The sequence below is a fragment of the Camelus ferus genome, chromosome 12 (assembly GCF_009834535.1).
Source record: "Camelus ferus isolate YT-003-E chromosome 12, BCGSAC_Cfer_1.0, whole genome shotgun sequence".
Classification (NCBI taxonomy): domain Eukaryota; kingdom Metazoa; phylum Chordata; class Mammalia; order Artiodactyla; family Camelidae; genus Camelus; species Camelus ferus.
This window is the reverse complement of record NC_045707.1, coordinates 6,510,525-6,538,378: the sequence shown is the minus strand read 5'-3', so window position 1 is coordinate 6,538,378 and position 27,854 is coordinate 6,510,525. Positions and strand designations below refer to the sequence as shown.

The 27,854-nt window shown below is 58.8% G+C and overlaps 2 protein-coding genes across 3 annotated transcripts in view; one reads left to right on the top strand and one right to left on the bottom strand.

Annotated features, from left to right (window-relative positions):
- The first annotated feature begins 687 nt into the window (after positions 1-687).
- On the top strand, positions 688-10,725 carry SHISA8 (shisa family member 8). Its single transcript, XM_032492334.1, has 4 exons — positions 688-5,995; positions 8,651-8,784; positions 9,506-9,652; positions 10,037-10,725. The coding sequence occupies exons 1-4, from the start codon at positions 5,472-5,474 to the stop codon at positions 10,429-10,431; spliced, it is 1,200 nt and encodes a 399-aa protein (XP_032348225.1). The 5' UTR covers positions 688-5,471; the 3' UTR covers positions 10,432-10,725.
- A 2,476-nt stretch (positions 10,726-13,201) lies between these two features.
- The window catches only part of SREBF2 (sterol regulatory element binding transcription factor 2), a 54,735-nt gene continuing 40,082 nt past the window's right edge, over positions 13,202-27,854 (bottom strand). The window contains exons 12-19 of one of the 2 annotated variants that reach the window (XM_032492332.1): positions 25,714-25,882; positions 24,261-24,378; positions 23,330-23,439; positions 22,051-22,183; positions 19,473-19,641; positions 17,154-17,339; positions 15,630-15,741; positions 13,202-15,087 (exon numbers count right to left, since the gene is read on the bottom strand). In XM_032492332.1, coding sequence (XP_032348223.1) covers positions 14,867-15,087; positions 15,630-15,741; positions 17,154-17,339; positions 19,473-19,641; positions 22,051-22,183; positions 23,330-23,439; positions 24,261-24,378; positions 25,714-25,882 — 1,218 coding nt within the window. In that variant the 3' untranslated portion in view covers positions 13,202-14,866. Of the gene's footprint in view, positions 15,088-15,629; positions 15,742-15,803; positions 16,020-17,153; positions 17,340-19,472; positions 19,642-22,050; positions 22,184-23,329; positions 23,440-24,260; positions 24,379-25,713; positions 25,883-27,854 lie in introns of those variants that run through there. The other variant, XM_032492333.1, reaches the window with a different exon arrangement.

Below are 27,854 nucleotides of genomic sequence, written 5' to 3'. Positions count from 1 at the left end.
GTGTCAGAACCCTCCCTGTGGCCATTCCTGCCCCATGGCACACAGGAGCACCCACCTCAGGGAACCTGGTGATCCTCCAGCTCCACTATTTGGTCCCACCCTTCCCTGTCACCTCTGAGAAGCCACCAGACCCCTCTGACCTTCCTCTGGGCACAAGGAGGGTGGGAGCCCACTCCCATGTGCTCTGTTATAGGTGGCTTAGGCCAAATTTTCCCTCACTCAGAACCTAAATCTGACCTCTCTCCAATCTGTGCCTGGGGGTCCTGATCTGGGGGTGGGGAAGGGGGCGGGGCTGCGGAGGTACGGACAACTGCCCAAGGTCACACGGAGAGTCAAGGAGCCAGGAGGACGCAGACGACCATGAGCCGGTCTAATGCTCTTTGCAGGGACTCTGTGGGGCGGGGAAGCTGCCCTGGTGTGAGGCGGGAGGTGTACTCAGGAGTCCAGGGACCGAAAGGGCCTCTGAGCATCTCCTCACTCCCCTCAGCTGCAGAGAATCTGAGGACCAGCCCCGGGCGTCCTGCCCGGATCCAGGACGCTGACAGCTACTCAGGGCAGGTGAAAGTCTATCTCGGCAGCTCCTGCGGTCAGGGGGAACTGTGGCACCTCCACTGCCAGCCTACAGGCGCCGGAAGGCGGGTCTCCGGGACGGAGAGGGTGGGGCCAGGGCGAGGGGCGCGGCAAAGGGCGGGGTGAAGGAGAGAGGTGGGGCTCAGGAACCTGAGGCTACAAGGCAGCAGGAAAGGGGCGGGGCCAGGAGCAAGTAGAGGGATGGGTTCAAGGCCCACCCACAACGAAAAAGGGACGCAACAGACGAGCGGCGGCACTAAGAACAACTGTAGACCCTCCAAACTCTGGACCTCACATGGGGTCCCCGTCCTCACGCGCGGCCCGAACCAGGAGGGTTCAAGTGCCAGGCATGGCCCGGACTTTGGGGAGAGCTGGCCTTCCCCCCACCGCCCCCACTCTCCGGCTCCGGACTCGGAGCTGACCTCGGAGTTGTGTCGCAAGAACCGGCAGGCTGGCGGGACAGGGCGCGCCTGCCCTGGACGGACCCGCTGTGTGGCCTCTGCCGAGTACTGTCCTCTCTGGGTCTGTTCCCGCGCTACAGTCCTGGTGGGCAGCTCCTGATTTGTACCTTCACTGGGTGCATGAGGAACTGGGAAGGGAAGCTGAGTCCCAGCTCGCAGCCCTACCACTCCTAACCGCCTCTTCCTCACGACCTCAGGAGTCCTAGCGCCCCCTCCCTCCCACAGGCAGCTGGAGCCTGAGTCACGAGCTGCCTCTTAGGGAGACAAAGGAGCTGCGGGCCCTTCCCTCCAGACCCCCCTCCCGGTACTTAGATGGCATCTGCACTAGCAGGGAGCCTATAGTCCCCTAGAATCTCTGCTACTTGGGTAACCCTCCACCATGGAGGAAATGGAAGCGAAATGGGCTTGGAAATGAGGACTTTGAGGCTTGTGGATGGCACCCACGGTGGCAATCACCATCTTAGCACCGCTGTGGTAGGGACTCCCACGAGGCTGCATGTTCCTGGATGTTTCTCAGTCAGAGCTGTGCTGGCTTCTCCCTGCAGCCCTACTAAAAAGGAGCTAGCAGCCCATCTTATGGATGAGAAAACTAAGGCCTAGAAAGGTTGATTGGCCTTTTTAGAGCAGGAATTCCAACCCACATTAGTCTGGCTTCAACATGAAGAATGAGTAGGAGCTCACACTGGGAGGGGCTGGAAAGGCTTTCCTGAAAGAGAGCCCAGCCTGTGGGAAGACCTGGGGGCTCATGGAGGAGTTGGCATGTCAGGCATTAGTCAGGCACTGGGTGTGCTGTCAGTGGGTAGGAACACTTCCCTGGCCTCTAGGCTGGGGTCCTCCAGGTGCTCTCTCTGTACTGAACTGGCCAGAAAGTAGGTTCACAGTGTAGGTTCCTGGCCAGACTCTGGCCCTTCCAGGCTGTGTGCCAATCACAGCAAATCACTTCCCCTCTCTGGGTCTTGGGTTTCTCTCTAGGAGGGCTGGGCAGACTGGTGAGTTACCACCTAAAACACAGACACTGAGGCCCAGGTCAGGCTTCTTAAATGTCCACGACCTCCCAGGACCCTGAGTCTTATCCAGGCACCAGGTGAGGACTCAACAGTGAGGGAAGAACACGTTTGCGTGGGTGCATCCACACCGACACACACATACACACATGCTCACGTGCGGGAAAGGCCCTCACAGTCACACCAGCCCAGACATGCACACTCACTCACACCGTGAGCACACTCAGACACCGGCACACTCCAGCTGCCGGCTTTTGGAGCTGGGGGTGGGGCAGGTGCCCTTCAGGAGCAGAGACACAGCTCCTCTGCCCGCCCCGTGGGGCTCGCTGCAGATGCCAGGGGTTATTTTAAGCCTGGATCAATAGATGATTTTTGGTGACACAGGCTTGGTGGCGGAGGGCAGTGGAGATGAGGGGCAGGTGCTCTGGTGCCTTGCTATGGAGAGAGACCCCAGAGTCCAGGGAGGGCAGCCTGGGCAAAGGGGTCCCTCCTCAGCTGCACTGCTCTATCTCTAGATCCCCTTACCCAGCACATAGCTTGGCACCTGGGGGGCAATGTCAGCTGAATGGCTGTGGTCTGTCTTTACATTTGCCTTTTCCTGCACCCCTTCCCTCCAAGGCTGTGTGCTCACATGGAGAGGGCACTGAGTGCCTGGCGTGGACCTGCTAGATGTGGGCATCTATGGTTCCTTGCTGACCATTGAACCAGACTGAGATGGGGAGGAAGCCATGGGTGTGGGGAGGAGCTGGAGGTTGGACAATAGGTCAATTCTCCCCAGGTGCAGGATGGACTGGAATATAGCTCCTTTATTGGGTAAATGGAGATATAGATATATATCCTGATTGCAGTCAACTTGGGGTGTAAGTTGAGCAGAACACTCAATGATGCCAGGACAGTGGGAGCAAGAGAAGGGCCCAGGAAGGGGTTGTAACCAAGAGGAGAGCATTGGAAGACTTGTTCTGGGCCCAGTAGGGTCATTCTACCTGGAAAGTGTCCACAGTCCTGGGGGGGTGGCGGGGGTCAGAAACAAGTCTTTTTAAACCTAGTGCCCAGCAATAGGATGAGAAAGAGGGGAGAAGTAGCCACCATCGGAGCCCCAGTAACCTAGAGGGCTGCTTGGCAGAGTATTGTGTGGGCATTGATACAAAGTGGACAGTTTGTGCCATGGATTCCATTTCTAGGGATACCAGCTAAGGAAGCAGAAAAGCATGCACAGAAAATATAGTTACAAAGTTCTAAAGCAGAATAACAAGCTGAAAGTTTGACAGCAAAAAGTAAACTAAAACCCAGTTATAAAACAGTATGAAAATCATCAGTTGTCCTTACTGATGAGATTAAGGCAATTTCATTTTATCCCTTTGCTCATCTATTTTCTTCTCTAAAATTGTAATGAAGTCTTTTAATGGGGTGGGGTCTTCTGGGCTGCATCAGAAGCATGTTTGTGAGGGGGGAGGGTATAGCTCATGTGGTAAAGCACATGCCTAGCATGCCTGAGGTCCTGGGTTCAATCGTCCACTGATAAATAAATAAATAAACCTAACTACCTCTTCCCTGAAAAAAAAAAAAAAGTTTTTTTTTAAATTAAAGAAAAAATAATAAGAAGAAGTGTATTTGTGGGTGGAGGAGGGAGGAGCAGATTGTCTTTGGCCAGGGCATGAGGAATCACCTGATGAGGGAGGGTGTTGGGGGGAGGTCACACCCTTCCTGTCAACCCACTAATACCTGAAATTAGTCTGTCAGCCCCTCATCTCATCAACAGAACTTGATCCTCCTTTAAATGTAAATCCTTCTCCCTCTTCCTCCCTCCACCTCCTCCATTTTTATAAGCTGATCCCAGTTGCTGAATGAAGAGAGGATGCAAAAGAGAGCAGGAAGGACCCAAGGAGCCTAAATTCTTCAACTAAAACTGGAGACTAGAGTCACTTCACCTGATTCATTCAGCAGATATGGCCGAGGCCTGTGCTATATGGAAACGCGTGAAATGGCCCCAGGAGCCCTTGCCCCCCCTGGTGCTCCCGTCTAGACAGTGGGAGCTTCCATATTGATCTCAGCCTCCTAGAAGGGAAGGATCATGAATCTGCCCTCCAGGAACAGTTTTTGATGTTAAAATGAGAAACTAAGGCAGAGAAAAAGCAAGGCACCCCAGCTCAGTCACATTTCCCAGTTAAATCCAACTTCAAAAACGCAGCTGAATAGTGTTCAGAGTAGGTTCCGTACTTGCCCACCCCTCTTACCCTCCTCCCCTGGGCTTGAGAAAGGAGACAAGGGTCCTGTGGGGGCCCGGGTGAAGGGTATGCCAATGGCTCTGCCCCCAGGTAGGGCTCCCACTGTCCTCATCCAAGGCAGGGGCTAATCCAATCTTCTCTCCTTCACACCTAGGGAGGCAGAGAGATCCCTAGGTGGACAGCACTGACCAGGCCATACCCATAGTCCATAGTTGGGGACTTCCTAGGACCCCCGAGGGGCCTGCAAGAAGTTCTAGGACCAGAGCGCGCGCCCCAGGGTTAGCGCAGCGCCCTAGGCTGTGCGGAGGGGACCCATAACTTGGTCCTCTGCAGCGGTTCTGCTGGGGGTTTCCTTCCTATTTGACATGCGAAAAATCGAGGCGCAGACAGGGGAACGGCCCTTACTCATGTCACACCTCTGTCTCGATCAGAACTGACGGAGGGGACGGGGGGGGGGGGCGACAACGACGCTCCGGGGCTGCTCGATCCCTTCAGTCCCCGCACCTGTAAAACAGAAGGGCTCCCGCCGCGGGCCTAATGTCCGAAGTAACAGTCCCGAGGGTGGTGAGCTGAACCCCCTGGAGCTCCAGTTCTGAGGAATGTTTAGGGCAGGCCTTCGGGGAGGGTCCCCGGTGGGGCGCCCCGGCTATGCGGGCCCTGCCGCGCTCCCTCCCCTCGCCGCGGCCGAGCTCCTCCCCCGGCTCTGCCTCCCTCCCGCCTGCCCTCCTTCCCCCGCTCTCCCTCCCCCGCCAGCCCGAGCCCGCGCGGAGCCGGAGCCGCAGCCAGAGCGCGGGTAGCGCGGAGCGGGCGACGGGAAGGCATTGGTATCCAGTGGTCCGCGGCCCCCGCTAGGCCCGGGACCCCGACACCCACCCGGCCGGGAAGAGGCCGGGACCGCGCGCAGACGAGGACCCGCCGCCCGGCCCGGGGGAAGTCCCAGGGCGCGTACTGGCCGGCTCTGGTCCGAGGTGAGCCCGGGAGGGGGACGCGCCCACCGGAGGCGCGGCCCCGCGAGCTCCTGACCAAACCCACCCGGGTCTCGGGTCCTCTCTGGAGGCTGACGGCCGAAGAGGTGTCCTCCAGGAGCCAGCTCCAGGGCGGCGGGGCGGGCGCAATCCCTGCGGTCGCGGAGGATCCGGCCAGTAGCGGGGCGGGGGGGAGCCGTGGCGCGCCGCCATGCGCCGGGCGCTGTAGCCGAAGGCGCCGGCCCGATGGAGCGGGCCCGGGCGCGGGGGCTGCGTGGCGGCCGCGGCCCGCCGGGGCTCGGACTCGCGCTCGGGCTGGCGCTGCTGCTGGCGCGGCCGCCGTCGGGCAGCGCGGGGGCCCCCGAGGCGCAGGAGCCGGAGGCGCCCGGCACGTCGGCCCCGGCCGGGGGAGACCGCTGCCGCGGCTACTACGACGTGATGGGTCAGTGGGACCCGCCCTTCAACTGCAGCTCGGGCGCCTACAACTTCTGCTGCGGCACGTGCGGCTACCGCTTCTGCTGCCACGACGGGCCGCGGCGCCTCGACCAGAGCCGCTGCTCCAACTACGACACGCCAGCCTGGGTGCAGACGGGCCGGCCGCCCGCGCGTGCCCGCGACGCCGCCGCGCCTCGGGACCCTGCCCGCGAGCGCAGCCACACGGCCGTCTACGCGGTTTGCGGCGTCGCCGCCCTGCTAGTGCTGGCCGGCATCGGGGCGCGCCTGGGCCTGGAGAGGGCACACAGCCCGCGCGCGCGGCGCACGGTGACCAGGTGAGCGCGCGCCGGCCGCCGCCGGGGCCGGGGATGCCCGCCCGACCCCCTGACGGCCCGCCTGCTCGGTGGGCGCCCCCTCGCGACCCTTCACCCTTCCGGACCTCCTTGAAACTCGGGTCCTCTCAGCAGCCCCCTCCTCCTGGGTTTTCCTCCTAGCCTCTGTCTCCAGGTCTGCCTTCCTTCCACCCCCACTTCACGGAGGGAGACAGCTGATACTGCTGTCTCTCCTTGACCTTCTGGCGGGAGCTGGGTGCTGGGCCGCCTTCCCCCGTGGCTCCCGCCTCCTTCGGAGGGGGCGGGGAGGGCAGGTCACCCAACAGAGGGCACAAGGTTCTCGCCCAAGGGAAAGGACCTGAGGCCCGAGCTGGACTAGCACGGGGTGGGGGGCGTGGGTTGATGTACGTCTTAGGTCCCTAGGGAAGGGAAGGGACATTTTTAGTAGCTCTCTTGGCCCCCTCCCCTCCTGCTTCTATCCCACACTTTTCCCTCCCTCCTTCCCCCTCTTCCCCCCACCCCAGCTCTGACTCAGGCCTGACCTTATTTCCCTAGAATTTTCAGAAGGCCTCCCCTACTCACCCCACTCAGTGCCCTCAGGTGAGGGTCAGTGTCTCCCTCTGTGTAGAAAGAGACCTGAAGTGTGTAGGAGGGGAACAGATTCATTGTCGCTGAGGCCAAGATAGGTGCTAGCTGAGTTCTGAGTTTCATGTGAAGTGGGGTCCTCAGCTGGGATAGGGACTCTGGGGTTTTGTGTCCTGACCCTGGAACCCTCACCCACACCCTGACACTCACATGCCCCCAGCCACCCCCATGCCCTGGGGCCTGCGCCCTCCTCACTCACTCACCCAGGACCCTGCTCCTTTGGGTGTGCGGGCTGCCGATGTGGTGTGCGACAGGCTGGTATTTAGAAATGACAGTGAAGAGAAGCCCAGGCCTGGGGTGGGCTGGGTGTGGATGCAGCCCTACTCCTAGACCTCAGGGGCAGGAGGGCTTCCTTGGCACCCCGCAGCACCGATTGTCCCCCAGACCACTTAGTCCATCCCCTCCAAGACAGCTGTGGGGCAGAACTGGGGCTGGAACCCTGACCTCAGCTACTGTGCTGCATCCGCGACGTGGTGGCTCTCCCCTTGGGTCCTGGATGCTGCAGGATCAGGGCCCGGGCCTCCTGAGCTCCGAGCCTCACACTGGGTGAGGGGGAGAGGACAGGGCATGTCCTTGGGTAGAGTGGGGCAGCAGGATCTGAGGGCCATGATGGTGTAGTAGAGGGTGGCTGGGGCAGCCTGGTGACACTTTCACCTGGAACCCACTTCATCCCCAGGGGACTGGGAAGCCGGTCTAGTCATGCTCCAGGAAGAGCTGGGCCACCCTAATGTGCTGTGTGGCCTGGGCCAGTGCCTTCCTGTCTCTGGGCTTTAGGTTCCCATGTGCCCTGACTCCTGTTTCTTATCTGGGGAGACCTGGAACCTAACTTGAACTCATGTGTGGGTGTGTTCTGCACTCCTGCCCTCCCCTCAAGTCTCACCCTTAATTCTGCTGGGTTGAGGTTGATGGTCAGGGAAGGCTTCTCAGAGGGCTTGATGGGGAGTTGGAGTCTGTCTTTGGAGAAAGTTTGTGCAAAGGCTCAAAGGCATGAAAATCGCTCAGGTGTTTGGGAGAGCTGGTTGGTGGGTGCTTGCTCAGGGATGAGATCACAAGGGTGGGCAGCCAAGGAGTGGGCAGGGCATGAAGGTCAGGTCGGCTCAGGCAGGTGCTCGGAGACTTTCAGACCCTGCTACACTGCAGCCAAACTGCGCCCACTCCAGATGTCCCACCTCCAGTGTGCCTCCTTCCTCATGAATCAGTCATTTGAGGCTCCAGCTCCAGGAGAGTCAGACGAAGCTAGGAGAAAATCATGGGTTCTGGGTTCTGAAGGCAGCTGGGCTGAAGGCTGCGTCTGGCTCTCTGTGGGGAAGGCTCCGTCAGATTCTGTCACAGCTGGTTGGGGGCTGGGTGTCCTGGTACCCACAGAGGCGGCTGCCCAAGGTCACATAGCCTTTGGTGCGGGGCTGCCACCACCACTGCAAGAGCTCCTGGCTCCTCCCTGCCCTCGTTTTTCCCTTCTCTGTGCTGGTGCTGGCAGCTTTGTCTCAGAATCCAGCAGAAGCCCCTGCTGTAGAGGTGGGAGTTAGGTAGGCAGGTAAAAAAGGCTTCCTGGTAGAGGAAGGAGTCTGGTGGGGTTTAAAGAATGAATAGGAGTTTTACAGGAGGAGATGGAGGAAAATAATTGATGCCAGAGGGAGCAGCAAAGTCCAGGGTCCTGATGCACCCAGAGCTTGTGTTGAGAGAGGAGGGTTAACATGGAGGGTCTTGAGGAGTGGACTCTAGAAAGAGGAAGGGAGCCCCTGGAAAAAATGGTGGACCTGGTTACAAGTGACCCTATTCGTTCCCCTACCTGCTCTGAGAATCGGCCCTATTGGGGCAACAGGTTGTGCCTGGGAGGGGAAACTACATTTGTGAGGTCAACCACAGGGGAGAAGGGAGGCCAGAAAGGTTGAAAGAGCGGCTCAGGGCCACACAGTGAGAAGTGATAGCTGGGGCAGGCCTCGGATAGACCGGAGCTGGTGGAGGGGGAACAGGAGGCTGGGAGGGCTGCTTGTCACCACTCTTTCCCCACAGGACACTTACAGAACTTCTGAAGCAACCTGGCCCCCTGGAGCCACTGCCTCCACCGCTGGGCCCACCCCTGGGTAGCTGTGTCCAGGTGCAGATGGGTGATGGCCTCCCTCGGGGCTCCCACCACAACAGCACCGGTGAGGAGGCTGGTGGGTGGGCCTTTGCTGATCTGCAGCGCACAGCCTCCCTTGTCTGAGGTGCGCCTGGGAGCAGGGGAAGGGTGTGCTGAGGCTGTGAGCTGTTTCTCAAATAGAAGTGAGCTGCTTGCCTCTGCAGGTGTGTGAGTGGGGGTGGCCAGCTCCTCTTGGTTGACAGGGTCCCTTGAGGGGTCCTGCAGCCTCCAGCCTCAGGGGCTCTGTGAGGAAGGTTCCAGATTCAAGGGTCCCCAGCTCAGACTCGAGTCTGCCTGGCCAGAGTCTGTGGCCTCCTGTAGGGCTTTTCCTTCAGGCTGGTGCCTTCCTTTTTGACTCCTGCTGACGAGGCAAGGTTGACAGCACCTCCCCTCCCCCCAGTATGGGTTCTAATCCTCAAACATTCTTCCCATTTCAGGGAGAAGCAGGTCCTGGGCCTCGGTGCCCGGCTTAAACTGAACAGGCTGGCAGGTCATGCATTAGGTTAGACCCACTCAGGGCTGCTGCTATTCATGTTATTCTGAGCCAAGTCCTGTTCCAGATACTGGAGAGTCTGTCTTCATGAGACAGATTCTGCTCTCAGCCTCGTAGGAGTAAGTTCATAAGCCATCCTACAAGTTCTCATAGAATTGCAATTGGGGAGTGAGCAGCAGAGAGGTGGTAGAGCAGGTGCAGGGTGGCCTCTTGTCAGGGGGCCGAGTCTCATCTCTTCCCTCCTCACCTCCAGGCAAGAAACGGCACAACAACGTGCCCCTGGGTTCGGCGACACTGGGACCCCAGTGCGCCCCACGGTTGCAGGGCGGCGGTAGCATGACGCTGCAGACAGACTACGCCAAGTACGCCACTCTCAAGGCAGCCGCGCTCAAGGCCACAGGTGAGTGTCCTGGTTTGTACCGGGAGTGCAGGGCCCACTACACTTCGGGTGTCCACGCTCCTAGATAGCAGTGCTCGAGGGTCCCAGGTCTAAAGTTCGCAGCGCTCCAGCCAGCTTCTGCATCGCGCCTGCGCCAATCGGCTCCCACGCCTCGGCCGTTCGACATCCCCTGATCAGGCCATCAGGCTGGGATTCTATCCTCAAATCCAGAGCCCGGGGCGTTAGAAACCGCGTGAGCAGTGGCCTGTCCGCCCCCCCAGCCCCTCCTCCGTGGGGCTGAGGGCCCCCCTGTGGCCTGTCCCCGCCCAGTCCCGCCCCAGAGGCGCTGAGGCCCCGCCCCGGGGCCTGACCCCGCCCCCGACACACCGACACCTGTCCCCGCAGAGGCCTCCCCTCAGGACTTCTACCAGCGTTTTCCCGCGACGGAACCTGACCCGCTGACCCGCCCGGCGCGGGCCCGGCGGTCCCCCGAGGACTTGCCCGCGCTGCTCGACACCTGCCCCTGGGCTCCACCGGGCTACGCGCCCCCCGCCGGCCCCACCCCATCGGGCCACTACAAAGCCTGGACAGCCGGCCGCCCGGCCCGGCCCGTCCCCCGCGGCCACCTGGCGGCTCACGCCTCCCCCGCGCCCCGGCGGCCGGGCCAGGCGCCCCGGCGCCAGTTCAGCGTGGAGAAGCTGCCCGAGGCCTTCAGCTCGCAGACCCCCGGCCTTTATGGCAACGCCAGCCGCGGACCCAGGCACTTGAGCACCAACAGCAAAGCCGAGGTCACCGTGTGAGGACAGGACCGCTGGTTCTCCAGAGACAATGCATTGCGGGGAGCCCTGTTTCCCCCTGGGGTTTGTCAGCGATTGGTGTGGGGGCCCAGGCCACAGAAAGGAGGGGTGCTGTGGGAGGCCAGCCCTTCTGCCTGCCCAAACTGGACTGGGAGCCTGCAGGGCTAAGAAGAGGCCTCCCGGGTAAGGCCTGTGGTTCTGTCCTGGGGGCTCTAGGGCCCAGTTTCCTTGTGTAAATAAACCCTTATCCGTGGCTCCCATCCCTGAGAATAAAGGAGTCCCAGCATGGCTCTGAAAGGCGCTGATGGAAAGAGGCTTTGGTCATTGACTACACAGACGGCAGCACCAGCAGAGGGCACAGCGTGTGCAAGAGCAGAGGGCTGCTCCCAAAAGCTGGCGGGCAAGTGTTCTGGGAGCCAGGGAGAAGTGGCTGGAGAGGGTGGTCAGGGCTGAATGCCAGGCTTAATGTCCACACCAGTAGGAGCCATGGGAGAGAGGGCAGTTAGGCCCCAGCCATCTTGAGGCTAATTAAGTACAGGAGAGAGGGCTGCTGGGTCCCTGAGGGTCCATGTCCCTTACCAGTGCTGAGCCCCTCTAGCCGGTCACCCACTCTCCAGCTTGAGGTGGTTGAGCCTGGCTGATCCTGACACTGTCTGGCCCTGGGCCGGCCCCTGGCCTGCAGGCCACTTGGCTAGCTTGGCCCAGGGCCACCCTCCTGATGGATGTGGGCAGTGGGCCGGATGGACAGCTGGTGCTCGGGATGGGGGAGCCTCCTCCCAGTAGCTACTCTAGGGGAAATGAGTATAGGGATGCTGGACCCAGAGCCTTGGCAGTGCCCCCACTGGGGTGCTCACCCCACAAATGCTTGGCATTGCCAGCTCTCCTTTCTGCCAGGCAGGCTCCTAGCACCTGGCAGTGGCCCAGGGCATTGGCAACAGCCTACGTGCCTCAAGTTTCTGTGCACCAGACACTGCTGGGGAGGTCGAGGGCTGGGTTATGCCCTCATTGTGTGACCTCAACAAAGCCACCCAGTTGGGCCTATCTCCCTCCTGTGAAACCTAGGCACGGTATGTATACTGGTTCAATACCAGTGGCCACCATTTGCTGCTGTTTCTTCCACTTAATCCTCACTGAAGTCCCATGGGTGTGTGGCTTTACAGATGAGGAAACTGAGGTCTTGAGACCTAAGTATCTTGCCAAGGTCACCCAGCTGACTCCAATTTAGGACTCTTCCATATTCCACTGCCACAGTGAATCTGGTGGTGAAATGGCAGCCGCGGGCAGTCTCGGGGAGGAGGGAAGGTTATGAACATGTCTGTTGACAGGGAGGAGCCCCTGCTTCCCAGGGCACAGGCAGTCTGACTGCCCTCCTGCTGGCTGGGCTGCCCTGAGGGTCCCCAAACCCACCAGCTCTTCACTGGTATGAGGGTCCACCTTGCTGTTTCTTATGGCTATTGAGAAAACCAAGGCCCAGAAACCCCAGGACAGAACAGAGCCCAGAGCTCACGGCCATGCCTGCAGTGAGGACCCCCATGGCTTCCAGGGGAGAAGGCCCTCACACCTTCAACCCAGGATGGGGGTGGGTGCCCCTGGGACTATTCTGCAGCTGTACAGAGCTGGGGGAGGAGGGTGGGTGCTGAGTCATGGATCCTGCAGAGATTCACAAAAGGATTGGGTTCCTGGGCACACATCAGCTACCCACAGCCACCCACCCTGGTGACACAGGCCCTGGCTGGGCTGTGCTGGGAGGTAGACGTGACCTCTTTGCTCATTCTGAGTCCCAGGGGCCCTGGATCTCCATCCCAGGGGGCCAGGCTGAGGCCACAGGTATGGCCTCCACTGGGAATGCTGCCATAGTAAGTGGACAGGCACCAGCTACAGCTGCAACCCGCACTTCCCCCCGGGCTGCTCCGGCCTTGGGACAGCGTAGCCTGCTGTGAATGCCCTTCAGAGAAGGGAGTGGTGGCTCAGAGAGCTGAAGGTCCTTGGCCCATTTCTCAGCCGGGCCAGATCACGGACCACATGCACTTCAGCCCCCAAGCTCATCCCCACGTGGCACTCCTGACCCCACCTCCCCACAGGGTCCAGCACTCTCCCATCCCAGCACTCCTGGTGGTCTGGTTCCTCACTAGCCTCACAAGGCCCTCACCATAAACTGGCATTTTATGCATGTTGTATCATTCAAACTGGCCAACAGGCCTACAGGGACTTGGTCAAAGGCAGGGGCTGTCAGCCCCATTCTGCACACAAGGAAGTGGAGGCTGAGGGGCTGCCCTCTCCCTATCCCCTACGGGGCCCAGCTGGGAAGTACAGGAGCTGGACTTGGATGTGACTTGCAGGCCACATCCTCAGTTCCAATGCCTCCAGGGAGATGGGGAAACGAAGGTGTGGCCCTCCCAGTAGGGGAGAGGTCTCTCTCTAAAGGGTGAACACAGAAGGGCTTAGCACCCCAAATCTCAAAGAACTGCTGCTGTCTGCTCAACAGTCAGCTCTATGTCCTGCATACAGTGACCTCTGACCCCAGCAACACCACCAACACCCCCTTTATCCTAGGCCCATCCCAGCCCTGGAGTGTTAGCCAAACAGCTGGCATTGGAAGGAAGGAACCAGGTGCGTGGGCAGGCAAGGAGGGTCCAGCGGAGTGAAGCCTCCCAGGGGCCTCTCAGCAGAGGGAGGAGCTGTCCTCAGTCCCTGACCCACTGGAGGCCAAGGCATGCAGCCACCTGGCTAGTCACCACAGCGGTCACGCCACAGACCCGCACACACCTCACGCTGGGTGGTACCAATCTGTGTTTATTGAATAACCTACATCCAGGACACAGTGAATGATTCCACATCAAGGAAGCCATAGGTGTATCCCCCTTTTTAGTGAAAAAAACAAAACAAAACCCTCCCACCCCTAAACAATAAGGAGAAAAGGCACAGTATGTACACGTGACACAAAGGCTGGCTCGCCCAGCGGGCAAGGGCCATAAATGACAGTTGTGGGGGGGAGGGCCAAGCCAACTGTTCCAGCTTACACTCAGCATCAGGGGAGCCCCTGTTGTGTGGACCCCCAGTCTGGGCTGGGGCCCTGGCCCACTTCCTATCCCAAGCAGCCTGAGGGGCTGAGAAGCACAGGGAGGGAGGGAAGACAGCCCCTCTTAGCCTCTCAGCAGGCTCCGGGGCTCAGGCAGTCCTCATGCCCTAGGAGAAATGGCCTCGGGGAGGCACCAAGCCAGGGGACCCAGAAAAGTGGGACACTTTCCTTTCCAGGACCCTCTTCTAGGCAGGGGGCTTCATTCCTAGTGCCAACCTTGGGCAATACTGTGCCCACCACCAAAAGGGACTTGTCCCTGGGGAGGGGTTGGGGGCTGGTCCTTGCCATCCTGGCTTCTTTTCAGGTCAAGAATTAGGGGTAAAAACGGACTATGGAGGTAGGAGTTGGGGTGGGAGTGGGCTGAGGACCCATACTGAAGGCCCCTGGTCCCCAGTCCCAATGGGTGGGTTCATCTCTCTCAGCCCCCTGGGCCTACCCCGAGCTTGGGCTGACATCCCAGGGGGCAGGGGAGTGGGAAGAACAGGACAATTAAATAAGATACCGTTTATTTTTTAAAAAATTAAAAAATAATGCCGACATTATTTCATCCATCCCCAGGCCTGCCCCCTGCCTCCCACCCGCCTCCCCAGGGCTGGGCTCCCTCCTTCCCTGGCTGTCCTGTACAATAAAGAGAAAACAATGAACTGGCTTTGTCAGGCACAGGGGAGGGGGACAGAGACTCGCGGAGAGAAATAAAGATGCCACAGCAGCTTAGCCCTGCACCACGGCAACCCCAAGCACACTGATATAAAAACATTCGTATAAAAAGGGGGGCATGCTGGGCACAGTGCCAAGAGTGAAGCACTGGTGCCCAGAGACCTATGTTCCCCAGAGGGAAAGCCTGATAAAAAACAAGGAAGCAGGAAAGGGGGGAGAGAAGTTCAGCGGAGAGAGCGTCTTGGGAGGACTGGAGGTGGGGCTGAGCAGCTTGGGAGCTCCCCCTGCTGCTTTAAGTGAGGGCACCCCCAATTCTTGCCCTGCCCTGTCTTTCCTCAGGCCCACTGGGCCCTGGATGTGGGCATCTGCCCACAGTAGCTTTAAGGGGCTCTTTCCAGGGGCCCACTAGCCTGAGGTGGTCCAAAAACCTCGGCAGGCGACAGCTCAGAAGACAAGGCTCATCTCATAGCTCCCAGAGGGAGGAGGGAGAGAGACCAAGAGACAGAGGGAGGAGGGAGAGAGACCGAGAGACAGAGGAAGGAGGGAGAGAGACCAAGAGACAGAGGGAGGAGGGAGAGAGACCGAGAGACAGAGGGAGGAGGGAGAGAGACCAAGAGACAGAGGGAGGAGGGAGAGAGACCGAGAGACAGAGGGAGGAGGGAGAGACACAGAGAGGCAGAGGGAGGTGGCGGGCCTGGGTGGTCAGGAGGCGGCGATGGCAGTGCCACCACCCAGCTTGACAATCATCTGCTGGCAGTCGTTGCACGAACGCCGGTCGCCCACCTTCTCCAGCGTGCGGGCGGCCTCGGCCAGCAGCACTGCCCGCTGGCCCGGGGAGGAGAGGAAGGAGAGGGGAAGGTGGCGGCAGGCCAGCAGGATGGCGGTGGCCCGCTCTCGCTGGCCGGGCCAGGCGTCCACCTCTCCTGTGGGAGCAAAGAGACATATGTAGGAACTACTTGCTGAGCGCTCGCGATGATGCAGGCGCTGTTCCCAGGCTCGGTGGGAATTTATTTAATCCTCACACCCACTCAAGGGAGGTTCTGGTGCTCTCCCTGTTCACAGCCGAGCTGCTTTGGACCTGGCGGGCACCACAAGGCTATTGCTCTGTGGTGGGGCTGAGACGCAATCCATGCAGTGGGGCTCCGGGGCCCCTGGTTCCTTCAGACTCCAGCACTGCAACATCCCCACCCTCCCCTCCCCACTCTGAGGCGGGACCCACCAAAACCCGACCAACACCACCCCCGCCCCACAGCACCTTCATGCCCCCCCCCACCCCGCCCCCAGCAACCCACCAAATCAAGCCTAGGTTGCTTTCATTCTCACACCACTTCTGAGAACACTGCAGATGTCAAATAAGTGCTGGGCTGGGCTTCTCCCCTCCTTTCCTCCCACTCTGACCCCTCCCCAGGCAGGGCCCACCCAGGCCTCCAAGCAGGGTGCCGCAGCTAGGTGCTGGCGGGCTCACCGTGCTTGGTGTTCGGAGCCGTGCGCCTTCGCAGGCTGTGCTCCAGCAGCTGGTGGGTGCGGGTGGGGCTGGCTCCTGCCATCAGGCGCACAGTGGCTTCATGCAGGAACACCTGGGGGGACACATGGTTGAGCCTGGGTCCTGACCCATCTGTGCCCGTCGGTACCTCTCCCTGTAGCATCTCGTGTGCTACCCAACAACACCCTTTCTCCTCCCACCACACCCTGCCCTACTTGCCCTAAAAGCAACCTCTGTTGTCCTCACTCTGAACCCCGACACAGCACAGGCCAGCTGGTGGGGCAGGAGGGAGACAGCGAGCTGAGAAAGAGGATAAGGGCTGCTTCCTCTACGGGTGACCGACGCGCCCTCTGGGGTTAGAAGACAAGTAGCCTGGGTGTGAAAATAGGACAGAGGTGATGCGGGGACAGGCGGGGACGGGGGACAGCTGGGCTGGCACAACGGAGGTGCAGGGTCCTATTCCCTTCTGTTTCTTCAGCAAGGAATAGAGTCCAGGTTCCCAGGTGAAAGTCTACAGCTCTGCTGTACACGAGTCACTGGGGATGGGAGGGCCAGGCTGAGGTCTCTAATTTCTTAAAATCTCAAGGTTCCTTTATATCATAACATCTCAGTGTGTGAGGAGGGTCTTGAGTGCCACCCTGGAAGGCAACAGGGGAGGCAGTGAAGGGGTAGCAGCAGGGGAGAGGCAGACGGAAGTGTTTCCGGAGGAGGCTGCGTCCGCAGCAGACTAGCGGGCCCGAGCCCGAGGCCTGCTTCCTCTTTCCCCTGGTAAGCAAGCAGTGGTTCTCACGTGATTCTATTTTGTCCGCTGGGTCTGTCCCGGCTTGTTGCACACACAGGCCACAGTGTAGCCCTGTAGGGGTCCCACAGCACCCTAGGGTGGGGGCAGCCTCACCCGAGGTCTTCTCCTGTTTTGCACCCTTCCAAACATGGCCCTTCCCTCCTGACACTTCTAGCCTTCTCACTTGAATTTTTGGAAAATAATTTGGTGGAAATATGTTGAGTATATACTCTAATTAGCAATAAAAATAAAACAAACAATGAAATGATTTGAGTCCAGTCAGCCCAGTTATTCACCTGCCCTCAGAGCCTCAGCTCAGATCCTGTGGCCACCACTGGGCGTGTTCCGTGGAGAGTTGTGCAGCACAACCAAAGCCCACAGTGGCTCAGAAAGAGAACTAAATGCAGTTCTAGGGAGAGTCGCTCTGAGGCCAATTGTGAAAGCCAGAGGAGAGCTCCTGAGTGTGTTCCCGCCCCTCTCCACCCCGGGCTGGGAGCACCCCTGTTCCCTTGTGACTGGTGAGGTGCAACCGTGCTGGCCTGTGTGGCCTCCGCTCAGCACCCGCTCCAGGGTTAGGCACACAGCAAGTACTTAACCAGCATGAGCCAAACAAAGGGATCTGAGGCACCAGGCCCAGTGCTTGACAGGTTAGTTGACCTCAGAGGGCCGACTCCACGACCCCACGTGGGTGCCCTGCCGGGTTCTGGGGCCCCGATCTGCCTCACCTTGCGGTAGGCTGGGCGGAAGCTGTGGGCCAGCCTGCGCAGGCTGCCCAGGTCCCGCTGGAAGCCAGCCAGCTCAGCACCTGATGCATGGTAGGTCTCGCCCAGGGCCTGGCTGGCCCCTGCCTGCTTTTGCCAGAGTGCTGTCCGCAGCGACAGCAGCAGGTCACAGGTCAGCAGCTGGACCACCTGTGGGGTGAGCCATGAGGGAGGAGGCAGGTGACCAACTGATCACTGGGGCAGGGATCCCAGCCTTAACCAGGCCCTCCCCAGCTCGACACCTGGCAGTCCCAGGAGGAAAGGGGGGAGCCCCAAGTGGCGCGGCCTGGAAAGCACCCCACAGGAAGCAAAAGAACAGCTGAAGAGCAAACACCAGCTCATGGCCTCTAGTCCTTTCCACAGCCCCAGGCGGGAGATCTGTTCTCCCACTTGGTGGGCGAGGAAGCCCAGGCTCAGAGAGGGGCAGCAGCTCATGTAGGGGACACAAGTGGCAGGAATAAAACCCTCATGGGTCTGACAGGAAGGTGCAGGTTCCTCCCACCTCACGGGTGACCCCCAGGGCTGCCCTGGGGCTGAGATGCTCAAAAGGTGCCATGGCCCTGTCCTTCCAGTGGAACTGAAAAGCCTGAGGTAGCAGCATAGCCCAGAGATGGAGGAGTGGGGAGGGAGGCTGGCCTTAACAGAGGGCAGCTGAAGCCCGGCCCAAGTGGCCTGTGGGGTGGGGGAGACAGGAGCCCAAGGCAGAGCTGCTGAATGCTTGGGTTTAGAACCATTGACCTTCATCTGCCACGGTTTTCCCATCGACTGGCTACACAACCCTGACACAGGACCAAATCTCTCTGAGCCCGTTTCCTCAATCACAAAATGGGCATCACCGCGCTGCTGTGTGTGTCACATGAGAGTGCTGCGTGCAGGCACCATGCCCAGCCTCAGAAGCACTGGCCTCAGTCCACACTGGCGCCATGAGGCACGGATGCGGCTGGGTACCCACAGGGCTGCGCCACTGGCCTCGCTCCCAAGGGTCCCCAGCACCAGGGAGCCAAGAGCGCGTGAAGTGCTTCTTGAGATGGTGCACATGGTCTCCCCAGGCCATTCCTCTTCTTGCCCAGTCTGGCTTTCCCCTTCTCCAGGGTGTTGGACCTGGGGAGGTCCCAGTGCTGCCCCAAACCCCACCCCAGACCTGCCCTGGAACTGCACGTTGCCCTGGCCCTGGGCCACGGTTTTTTAGCTGTTGACAGCTTCAGGGGGACATGGATGAGGATGAGGCCTCTCTCCTCAAATAAAGGTGGCACCTTCAAGAGGACAGGTAGCAGCCTGGGGCTGGATTCTGCTCTCTGAGGGCAGCCAGCCTCCGTGGGGTCCCTTCTGCTAGGCCCATTCTCCCACACAGAGGAACCCCCGTCCCCAGGGTGCCTGTGGCCGCTCTCGTTCCTCACACTCAGCTGAGACAGTGTGGTCCTCTCGTGAAGACAGGCAGCACCGGAGACCAGCACAGTTAGGCCCAAAGCATGCTGTGGCTCCCTAACGAAACTTCGGTCTCAGGCCCTGTCGGCACACCGCCTGTACTGCCTGGGTTCACCCCAGGGTCTGGGGACACCCCAGGGTCTGGGGACACCAATGACCTCTAGCCAAAAGTGCCAGTCTGGCCACCTGGGACCAAACCTGGTGAAGGGCTGGGAGTCTGACCCTCAAGAATAAACCTCCTGCCTCCCCTTCTGGAGTGAACCCACCCTCCTGCCAGCGAAAAGACGATGCTTCGCTTTCAGCTGCAGGCACTCTTCCCCTCCCCTCTCCTGATGGCCGTGCCTTGTGACCCAACAGTGACAGCAGTGCCCCCTAACAAGGCATAGGTGGAGGTCTCTCGTGGGCCGGGCAGGCCTCTGTGATGCACTGTGGAAACATTGCACGGGTATCACCAGAACATGCAATGCAACTACAATGCACCACAGCCGCCCGCTCGAGGTGTGCAGCCGGCCATGGGGGAGCCCAGGGCACTCAGTCGGCTCAGGATGCGCACGCCAGGGGGCGAGGGCCCACTTCAAGGCTGCCCGCGAGGGCCTGGGGAGTTGTTCAAGCTTGCCTGGAGCAAATACAGAGCCCTGGCCAGCTAAGGTTCACCTGGGGCTGACCAAGCTGAGGGCCAGTGGGACCTGGGACTTGGGTAGAAACATGCTGGCCCCACGTACTGAAAGGGAGCCCACCTGGACCAACAGGCCGCATCCTGGGGAAGGGGGCTGCTTGCGGGTCAGGTTGCTCTTACCCAGCAGAGCCAAGCACCTCCCCGAAGGACAGCCCCGAGGGAACAGATAAGCTCCCACTCACATGGTTGAGGGCAGGGTCACAGGTGGCCCCACTGACATTGAGGCTGCTCCACAGGTGGCCACTGGCCCTTTCACAGTGGCAGAAGGAACTCTGCTGCCCATCCACCTTCCCGGAGAGCGAGGCGTGCATGGCTCTGCAGGTGTGGAAGACAGCCTTCACCAGGGGGCTCCTGGGGGGTGAGAAGGAGGTAAGGCAGTGCGTGTCACCTAGACAGAATGTCACCCCCACATTGCCATGACACATGGATCTGTTAAACCAAATGCTGCCATAATGGTTCCAGGTCCCCAGCTCCAGATCTGAAATGCCAGCCCTGAGTGGGGTGGGCTCCCCAACCCTACAGCACTGTCCTCGTTCAAGGGATGTTGACAGTATTCACTTTCTAAGAAGGGAGTCTGATAATAAATGCATTAGACGCTGACTAGATAATGCCAGGCGGTGCAAGTGCCATGGAGGAAACTCATGCAAAGGAAGAGGGTGGCATTTTATAAAGGAAGGTCAAGGATGTCCTCTCGAAAGGTGACACTCGAGCAGAGACCTGAAGGAACTGGGGGAACGGGCACGTGGATTTCTAGGGAGGAGGGTTGTGGGCAGAGCAGCAGCACATGCAAAGGCCCGGAGTGCCTAACACACGTGAGAATGTCCAGGAGCCAGCGTGGCTGGAGTAGGAAACGAGGATAGTAGGGGGAGGGCAAGCTGCAGGGTCAGTTATGGCCACACAGGCCCTTCCCAGCCTGGCCATGGCCCTGTCTCCCCGTCTGCCTCTGACCCTGCTTCAGGTTCCAGGCCCTGAGCTCACGCCTCTCCCTTCCCCATTCCCTGCCTCTGCTGACATGGGTGCCTTTGCCTGGAATACCCTTTCTCACCATTTTCCACTTGTCTCTTGAGACTTGTTCCACCTGCTGGTCCACCTTTTCCTGTCCTGGCTGCTCTGTTTCCTGCCCTTCTGAGCCTCCTCTGGCTGTCCCGGGGTCAAGCCCTCTGCTCCCCCAACACTGACTCTTGGTTTATGAACCTCCTCCCCTCCCCAGGTGCTGTGTGAACTCTTGGGAGGCTGATCTGCCTCTGGCCCGGACCCCTCCCAGTGATGAGATGTGCTGGCAGCTTCACAAGAGCCAGTCGGCCTGGCAAAGGCAACAGCTCCCACAGGAGAGCAGGACGGGCCACTGTCTACTTGCTGATGGCCATAACCTGCCATTTTGTTCACTGCTGCCTCCCAGAGCCTAGAACACAGTAGGCACTAAGTATTCACTGAATGGATGAAATCGTGTAAGGGGTGCAGGTGACCCCAGAACGTGACACGCGGCCGAGAGGAAGGGATCAGAGACCCGGGCTCAACCACCAGGGCCGCCACCGAGAAGCCACCTAAGGCAGTCATTCAAACAACCTGTGCCTCAGTTTCCTCATCTGTAGAGTAGCCAATAATATCACTTGCTGCTCCTGTGGTGACATGCAGTACTGGCCCCATTATTTGCACCTGCTAAGGGGCCATTCCCCCAGAAGCCAGGCGTTCGGCTCTCTTGAGAAACTTAGTCTCGTTTCACAGAGCAGACTGGGGAGAGAATGGGGAGGGCGGTCCCACAGCAGCATTATCCCTAAAGAGCAAAGGTCCCCAGAGTGGCTGAGTTCAGGTGGAAGAAAGGCCTGCTGAGGGTCTGGGCTGCACGCTACGGCTCTGTTTTTAGAAATGAGGTGACTTTAGACAATTTACTCACTGGGCCTGTTTCCTCAGATGCGTTAGCTGGGAGACCACACACATAGGGTGGGCACTCACTGGTCAGGATGCTTAAAAATGGGTTATTTAAATGAAATTGGAGTCAGACAGACCTTAGGAAACCTGCCTAGACCTGATTTTCTCAGCTCCCTCCTGCCCTCCTGGTTAAGGGTCTGGTTGACTGGAAATGCGACAGCCTTGGCTCTGAGGAAAGCCCTGGTGAGGCCTTTCTGCCTTGGAGCATTTTACAGTTTCTCTCAAATGGCAGATGATGTCAGGGACACTCAGGTCCAGTCAGAAGCAGCCAGGATGTCGCTGGCTGCCCATCACTACAGGCCACGTGCCCCCAAGAAGCAGGCATGAGCCCCCAGGGAGGAACGTCTAAAGCTCTCTGGCGATGCCTTGTGCTAAGGGCCTCCTCAGTGACAGGGCTGACGGCGGTGGAGGGCGGCGGAGAGGAAACTGGATACAAGGCTGGCACACGAGGGAAGGGTCCTCAGGCCCTCACAAGCTAGCACTGGCTGCGAGCCACCACCACACTGCCTGGCTCCACCATGAGCTTCTGAAGAGGCTGGGATCCAGCCTGTGGCTCTGCGGAGAAGGGGGGAGGCTCCGGAAGCAGCGCGGACAGCTGCCGGGGTGACACACACAGACGGACGTGCTTGCGGGGTTAGGTTCCTCTGCGGGGCCATGTCCCTGTGTCTCGCTTTCTCTCTCCATCTGTGTAGCCCCCGGGCTGCCAGACAGACCCTTCACCCTGACAGCCACCCAGACCTGCTCCTTCCACGAACCCGGACAAGCAGGCTCGGCACAGCCGCGTTTGGGATTCCCCTGGAGAGAAGCAAGTGGTCAAGGAGGGCTACGCACTCTGTCACCTCCAGGGCCTTGGGGACACGCTCTACTTCGGTTAAGTGAGCACGCACAGCCACGTCGTCTCCCTGGAGCCAGCTGATGGCCATGGTGATCGCCGATGTCCACCAGCGACAGACAACGTCTGGGCCTAGAGGCAAATAGAACCAAACACTGCTCCGGCACCCACTGAAACCAGAACCTGGCGCACTGGACCTGGTTCCTACGCACAGGGTGTCACCTCTCCCTCCTGGTGGCGGGCTGGGGCCTGTGGGCTGCCCCCGCCAACGTGATCCCGGTGGAGCATCGACCAGCACAACCTTAGAACGCACTTGGTATTTTGCATTTAGAGCCTTAAAAATGTTCACGCCCATTAACATAGTAATTCCATTTTTGGCAATCCATCACAAAGAAATGGGCCTAAATAGAGACAAAAGTTCAACGAAGACGTTCACCGTGGTGCTATTTTTAAGTAAAAAGCTGGAAGCAACCTCAGCTCCCCATAGTTGTAAAAAACGTTGTTTCCAAAATATTTGCAGTAACAGGCTCATGTTAGAATCTTTTTAGTTTTTCCTCTCTGAGGCTCAGTGAATGGACATATAAAAGGCCAAACAGCACATTCTTTTCTGAACTCTGAAATAAAGGCAGGCCATGAGGTCAGTGGTCACGACAGGGCAGCTGCTTCTCTGGGATCCTTCCCCTCGTCGGGAGAGGGGCCAGAAGGGAGCTCGACACCCCTCCCTCGGCAACCTTAGAAGCCCGGGAGGTGGCAGCTCATGTGCCATCACCCTGATGGCACTTCAGAGACAGAAGCAAAGAATGTCCCAGAGCCAATTCAGCCGGCGGGCTATGCTGTGTCACCCAAGGCAATGGGCAGCTGGAGCAGCAGAGACGCCAGATGAAAGGCCTCTTCAGTAGAGAGGGTCAGACACAAGAGCAGCCCGGAACCACTGTGTACTAAAGCTGAGTCCCCAGCAAGCCCCGCTGCCCGGGCCACTTGCTGCCCATTCCAGGCATCTGGGAGAATTCCTGACCTGGCCCCCCAGCCAGGGCCCAGGGAGGACAGATATTCGCTCACCATCTCTCTTTTAGGAGAATCATTATTTCCTACCCCCAAAATGCTGCCCAGCAGCGGGGAGCTGGTGGGTCGGGGCTACACGGGGGCTGTAGATACACACCTTAGGTACAGAGAAGATTCTAGAATGTACATGCATAACCCTGAACCCCTGGGACAAAGGGGCTGTGAGGGCCTGAATCAAGCAACCTGAGCCTGTGGCGCCCCCGGCGAGATGCTTACCAAGCGCTGACTTGAGCACGGAGCTGCTGGAGAAAGGTGGGGTCACAATCCCCACAGAGTCCACAAAGGAATTCAGCAATTTCAGGTACTCCAGAGCACTGGAGAATTCACTAGAAAGAAAAGAAAGGGTCTCACATACATCAAAATGTACACAAGGACCACACGCACGGCCTGGCTGTTCTCCAGTTCGAAGACTCAGGGCACATTTTGGCCCCTTCTCCCACACTATGCCAGGCACACCCTGAGCTCTCCCCCTGCACCCCCCACCCCCTTCACACTCTCCTCAGGCCTTCCTGACACTCTTCCCTCTGCTGGGAGAGCCAGCTTTTCTCTTTCATCCCTCACCCTTCAAGACCCAATTCAACTGTCATCTCCTCCTGGAAGTTGTCTGATCTCCCAGGCAGATCTGCCCTCCCCTCTTCACTCAGGTGCACTCCATTCAGGACCTGGGCCTTGAACGAGAGTGACACTGGCATCTGTCTGCCTCTCAGGTCTTCCTCTGTGAAGGAAAGACTGTGCTCACACTAAGAATAAGAATCGCCTGACACTCAGTACTGGTCTGGGTCCCCAGGATGTCTGGGCAGAGGTGTCTGCTTTCTGCCACACCCTCCACGCTCCATTCCCCCCTTCAGCGGGCCGCCCCTCCCACCCGCAGAGCAAACGACTCAAATCCCTGACGTGCTGCAAGAATGGACTCCACTTGGTGAAGGGTGGGTAAAAAGGAGAAAAGCGGGGAACATGACATACTTGGTCTGGGAGTAAAGGGCAAAGAGGCCACGTCAGCGTTCATAAAGGGCTCTCGTGGGGCTGCCAGGCTCGAGAAATAAATGCGAAGAATCACTGGGTTTCCCTGCAGACCCCACACTAGGCACTGTTCCCTGGGCTTCCCGGGCAGATGGCCCAAGGCAGGGGCCCATCCTGGGGTCGTTACCAGCTCTCTTCTTCCTGGTCTCCGGCTTTCTTCTTGGCCTGAGGTTTCACCAAGGACTCCACAGCTCGCTCCAGCAGGTTCTTGCAGAAGGCCTGGTGCACCTGGGCGATGGGGTCCGCTGGAGAAGAGCAAGGCCCGGAGGCGGGGTGAGTGGGTCTCCCTCAGGAGCTCATTTTGTCCCACAGAGAAAACAGTGGGTGGGAGGGGTGCCCAAGGAACCTGTCCCCTCGGAATGGGCTCAAACCTCCTTCTCAAACCCCGAACTTCTTGTTAACATGGTCAGAAAGTGGGGGTGTGGTGGGAAGGTGGTCAAGTCCGATGCTACGCGGCCCTGGACTAGCGCCGGTGGGGGTGGGTGAGGGGTGCCGTGTCTCTTGGCACAATACTCACTTCTTCCATTCAGGGTTGGGAGCTGGAAGATGGTGGCCACAAGCCTTGTCAGAAAACAGAAGATGGGAAGGTGGATGCTTCCCCAAGTCTCAGGGGCCACCTCTTGTGGCTCAGGAGGACAGCCAGCAGAGACAAGGACCCAGCTGCTGCCTGACATGATTAGGAAGACCCTGCTCCTGCTTACCACAGCCTTCTCATGGGACACGTGGCCAGCGACAGTCTGGCTGAACTGATTAAATGATGCTTGTGACAGCTGACTGTCACGGACAATTTCCCCTATTGGCAGGCCCAGAGCAGGGCGTCACCAGCCCCTTCCTCCCCTGACACGCCACAGAAGTGTGGGTTTCAATTTGACAAGGATGGAGAAGCAGGATGCTTATGAACATTCTGGAGACAAGAGCCTGCAAGAGGTGAGAGCCAGGGGCAGTCCATGACAGAGACCTCCCCCTACAAAGGGTCTGACACACACCCCTGTACCTACAGAACACGCCTGACTCTCCCCAGACCCCCAGCTCAGAGAGGAAAAGTGCAGAAAGCCACTGGCTGCTCGAGTCTGAGTCAACCCGACCAGGCTCTCCCGCTCCGAGACTGGGCGAGTCGACTCCAATCACTGTCAAACACCAGCGACAGAGAGCCGGCATCTCCTCCCGACGCCTGGAGCCCTGTCCCCGCCACCACTCTGAGCACTTGATGACCGTCTGTCGCCTGTTGTTCCCTAACTGCTCCGTCTATGTCTGTCTGCTTTCCAGTGGGAGCGGGAGAGTGGAGCCAGCAAATTGCAACTCCACACATCTTCTGAGTCTCCAAAGCGCCCAGAACAAGGGCAAGATTACAGCTGGTGCTCAGTCACAATTTAGTAACGTGTGGCAGTGTGACTGGTGTCAGGACCATGGGGCTGGAATGTCAGAGACAGGCGAGCTGCAAACCCGGCTTAGCTGCTGACCAGGCCCGTGACCTCCCTGAGCTTCAGGGAGAGCAAGACTGAGGCAGCCCGTGTCTCCACGTGTCCGCAGCACAGGGCCTGCAGTACCGGCGGCTCTCATGGCTGCGAAGGTGTCCTCACCTGGGTTCCTCTGGGCACAGTACAGACTCTCCTTGGCAGCTGACTTCACCGACCAGCTCCGCTCCATGAAGAACTTCTGGCCCAGTGGGTGGCAGAGCCAGCGCAACGAGTCGGGAACAGCGCTGCGCTCGGGGCCACACAGGCTCTGGGCTCGACTGAGGAAGTAGCTCTGTGGAAGGACAAGGACCACGGTGACGCCAGGGTGGCAGGATGCTGGCTACAGCCTCCTGAGGCCATCAGAAAGCACCACCATGGTGGAGGCGGGCTGGGGCCCTCACTTGCCTGGAAGTAAATGTCACCACTGAATCCAGGGCCTGCCAGGCTCAGTGACCAGGTACAAGCCCCAGCAGGAGGGGCAGTGGGGCCTCAAGGCACTCATGGAGGCCCTGCTGCATCTTGTCCTGCTGGGTTGGCCTAACTGATGGGGACCTTGTTTTGGCCAGGCTAGTATTCAACCTGCAGAGCTAAGGGAGGCTCTCACAGGCCCCCACCCCCGCCAATGCAGCGGCACCCCAGCCAGCAGCCCCCTGGATCCTGGGACATATTCTCATCTGTCATTTTAATTACATATCTTTTAGAGTATTTTTAGGCAAAACTGTATTCTGTTTTGACTAATTTTCATCTCCTTTACCTTTGAGTGTAAGTTCAGGACAGGCACACAGCAGGTGTTAGTGTTATTTACTATCACTCTCACGCTAGAAAGCACTAGAGTAAAAGGGCATCCCTGAGGCTGGTCCAGGACCCGTGCCCGATGCCCTTCCCTCCAAGGCTGGCCCTGCGCGGGCTTCGTCCAGCCCCCTAAAGAGACCCCCAGGCCATCCCTGGACAAGCTCCTGACGTGAACACTGGCCTAGCGAGGAAGACTCCCAGTCTCCCGGGCCCCTCTTCCGCCCACAGGGTAACATTGCGCCAGGGCCCCAGGAGGAAGAATTGCAGGGACAATGCTGCCTATCCATGTTTTCAGGAATTGTGCCATTTTTTGAGTAAGGATATCTTTACTCTAAAACCCATGATTTCCAACACATAACCCCCGCCCCGATACAGGCCAATCTGAGTGAGACGCTCAGCCAAGAAGGATGGAGGGAGACAGAAGCACTAGATACAGGAGCTCAGGATGCCCTGAGAAGGGGCCGCTGGGCCAGGCAGTGGGCCTCACTCAGCCTTCACACTTCAGCCCTTGCCTCCACAGGGAGGGCAGCTGCCCCCTTGTCTGGTTCCGTCTGACGGTTCTGACCTTTACTGGGCTGTAAGTAGCCATCAGCTAACGCAATGGCTTCACAAGACCTGAATGCCAGGGTCAGAAACAGCACTGCCAAAGCGCCACCCGAGCAACATGGACCAAGAAGACTGCCTCTCTTGGGGGAATCTGGAGACTAGTGCCTGAATCCAAAAGAGAAGAACCCAGGTGGACTGCTCTGTAGCCACACCCTAACGTTATCAGAGCATTTACAGGACCAGGTGGGGCGCGTTTCACTTAAACCTCTAATCACAGGGCTGGCAGCACTAATTGGCTTTCCTCCCCTTTGCTGACCCCCCATACTTAAAAAACGGGACTGGAGAGCGAACAGAGAGAATCCTATGACTTCTCCTGACTCTCAACAAAGCCTTCACAGAATGTGAGCTTGTAACTGCACGGTCAGAGCTCAGCAGCTGAGGAGCTTGCAGGGGATGGAGGTTGGGGGTGGGGTGGTGGCAATTCCAGGCCCTCTGAAGTCTGAGAACCGGCTAACAGTCACCCCCAACTCTCTCCTGAGAGCAACACGCCTGGTAAGCAAGAGAACTTGAGGTCAGCTCCAGGCGAAACCGAGGGCCACAGGTCCCTAAGAAGGGCCCAAATGTCACCAACAGAAGCAGAAACAAAGCTGGGTTTGGTGATACTGCAAGAGGAATCCAGAGAAGCCATTTAGAAAATCATTAAGTTAAAATATGTTTTTTTAAATAGACTTTTTTTGGGGAGGTGATTAGGTAAATTTATTTTAACAGAAGGTACTGGGGATTGAACCCAGGACCTCGTGCATGTTAAGCAAGAGCTCTACCACTGAGCTATACCCTTCCCCACTAAGACACATTTTTAAGCTTAATTCTTAGAAAAGAAAAACCTTGGTTATAATACATCTCAGTGGGTGGGGGAGCTTGAGTTT

What these genes read in the sequence shown, in the direction of transcription:
- SHISA8 (XM_032492334.1), top strand. Translation starts at nt 5,472, where the DNA reads ATGGAGCGGGCCCGGGCGCGGGGGCTGCGTGGCGGCCGCGGCCCGCCG. An exon ending in CTCCCACCACAACAGCACCG is followed by an intron (nt 8,785 to 9,505) that starts GTGAGGAGGCTG and finishes CCTCACCTCCAG; the next exon opens with GCAAGAAACGGCACAACAAC. An exon ending in AGCCGCGCTCAAGGCCACAG is followed by an intron (nt 9,653 to 10,036) that starts GTGAGTGTCCTG and finishes CTGTCCCCGCAG; the next exon opens with AGGCCTCCCCTCAGGACTTC.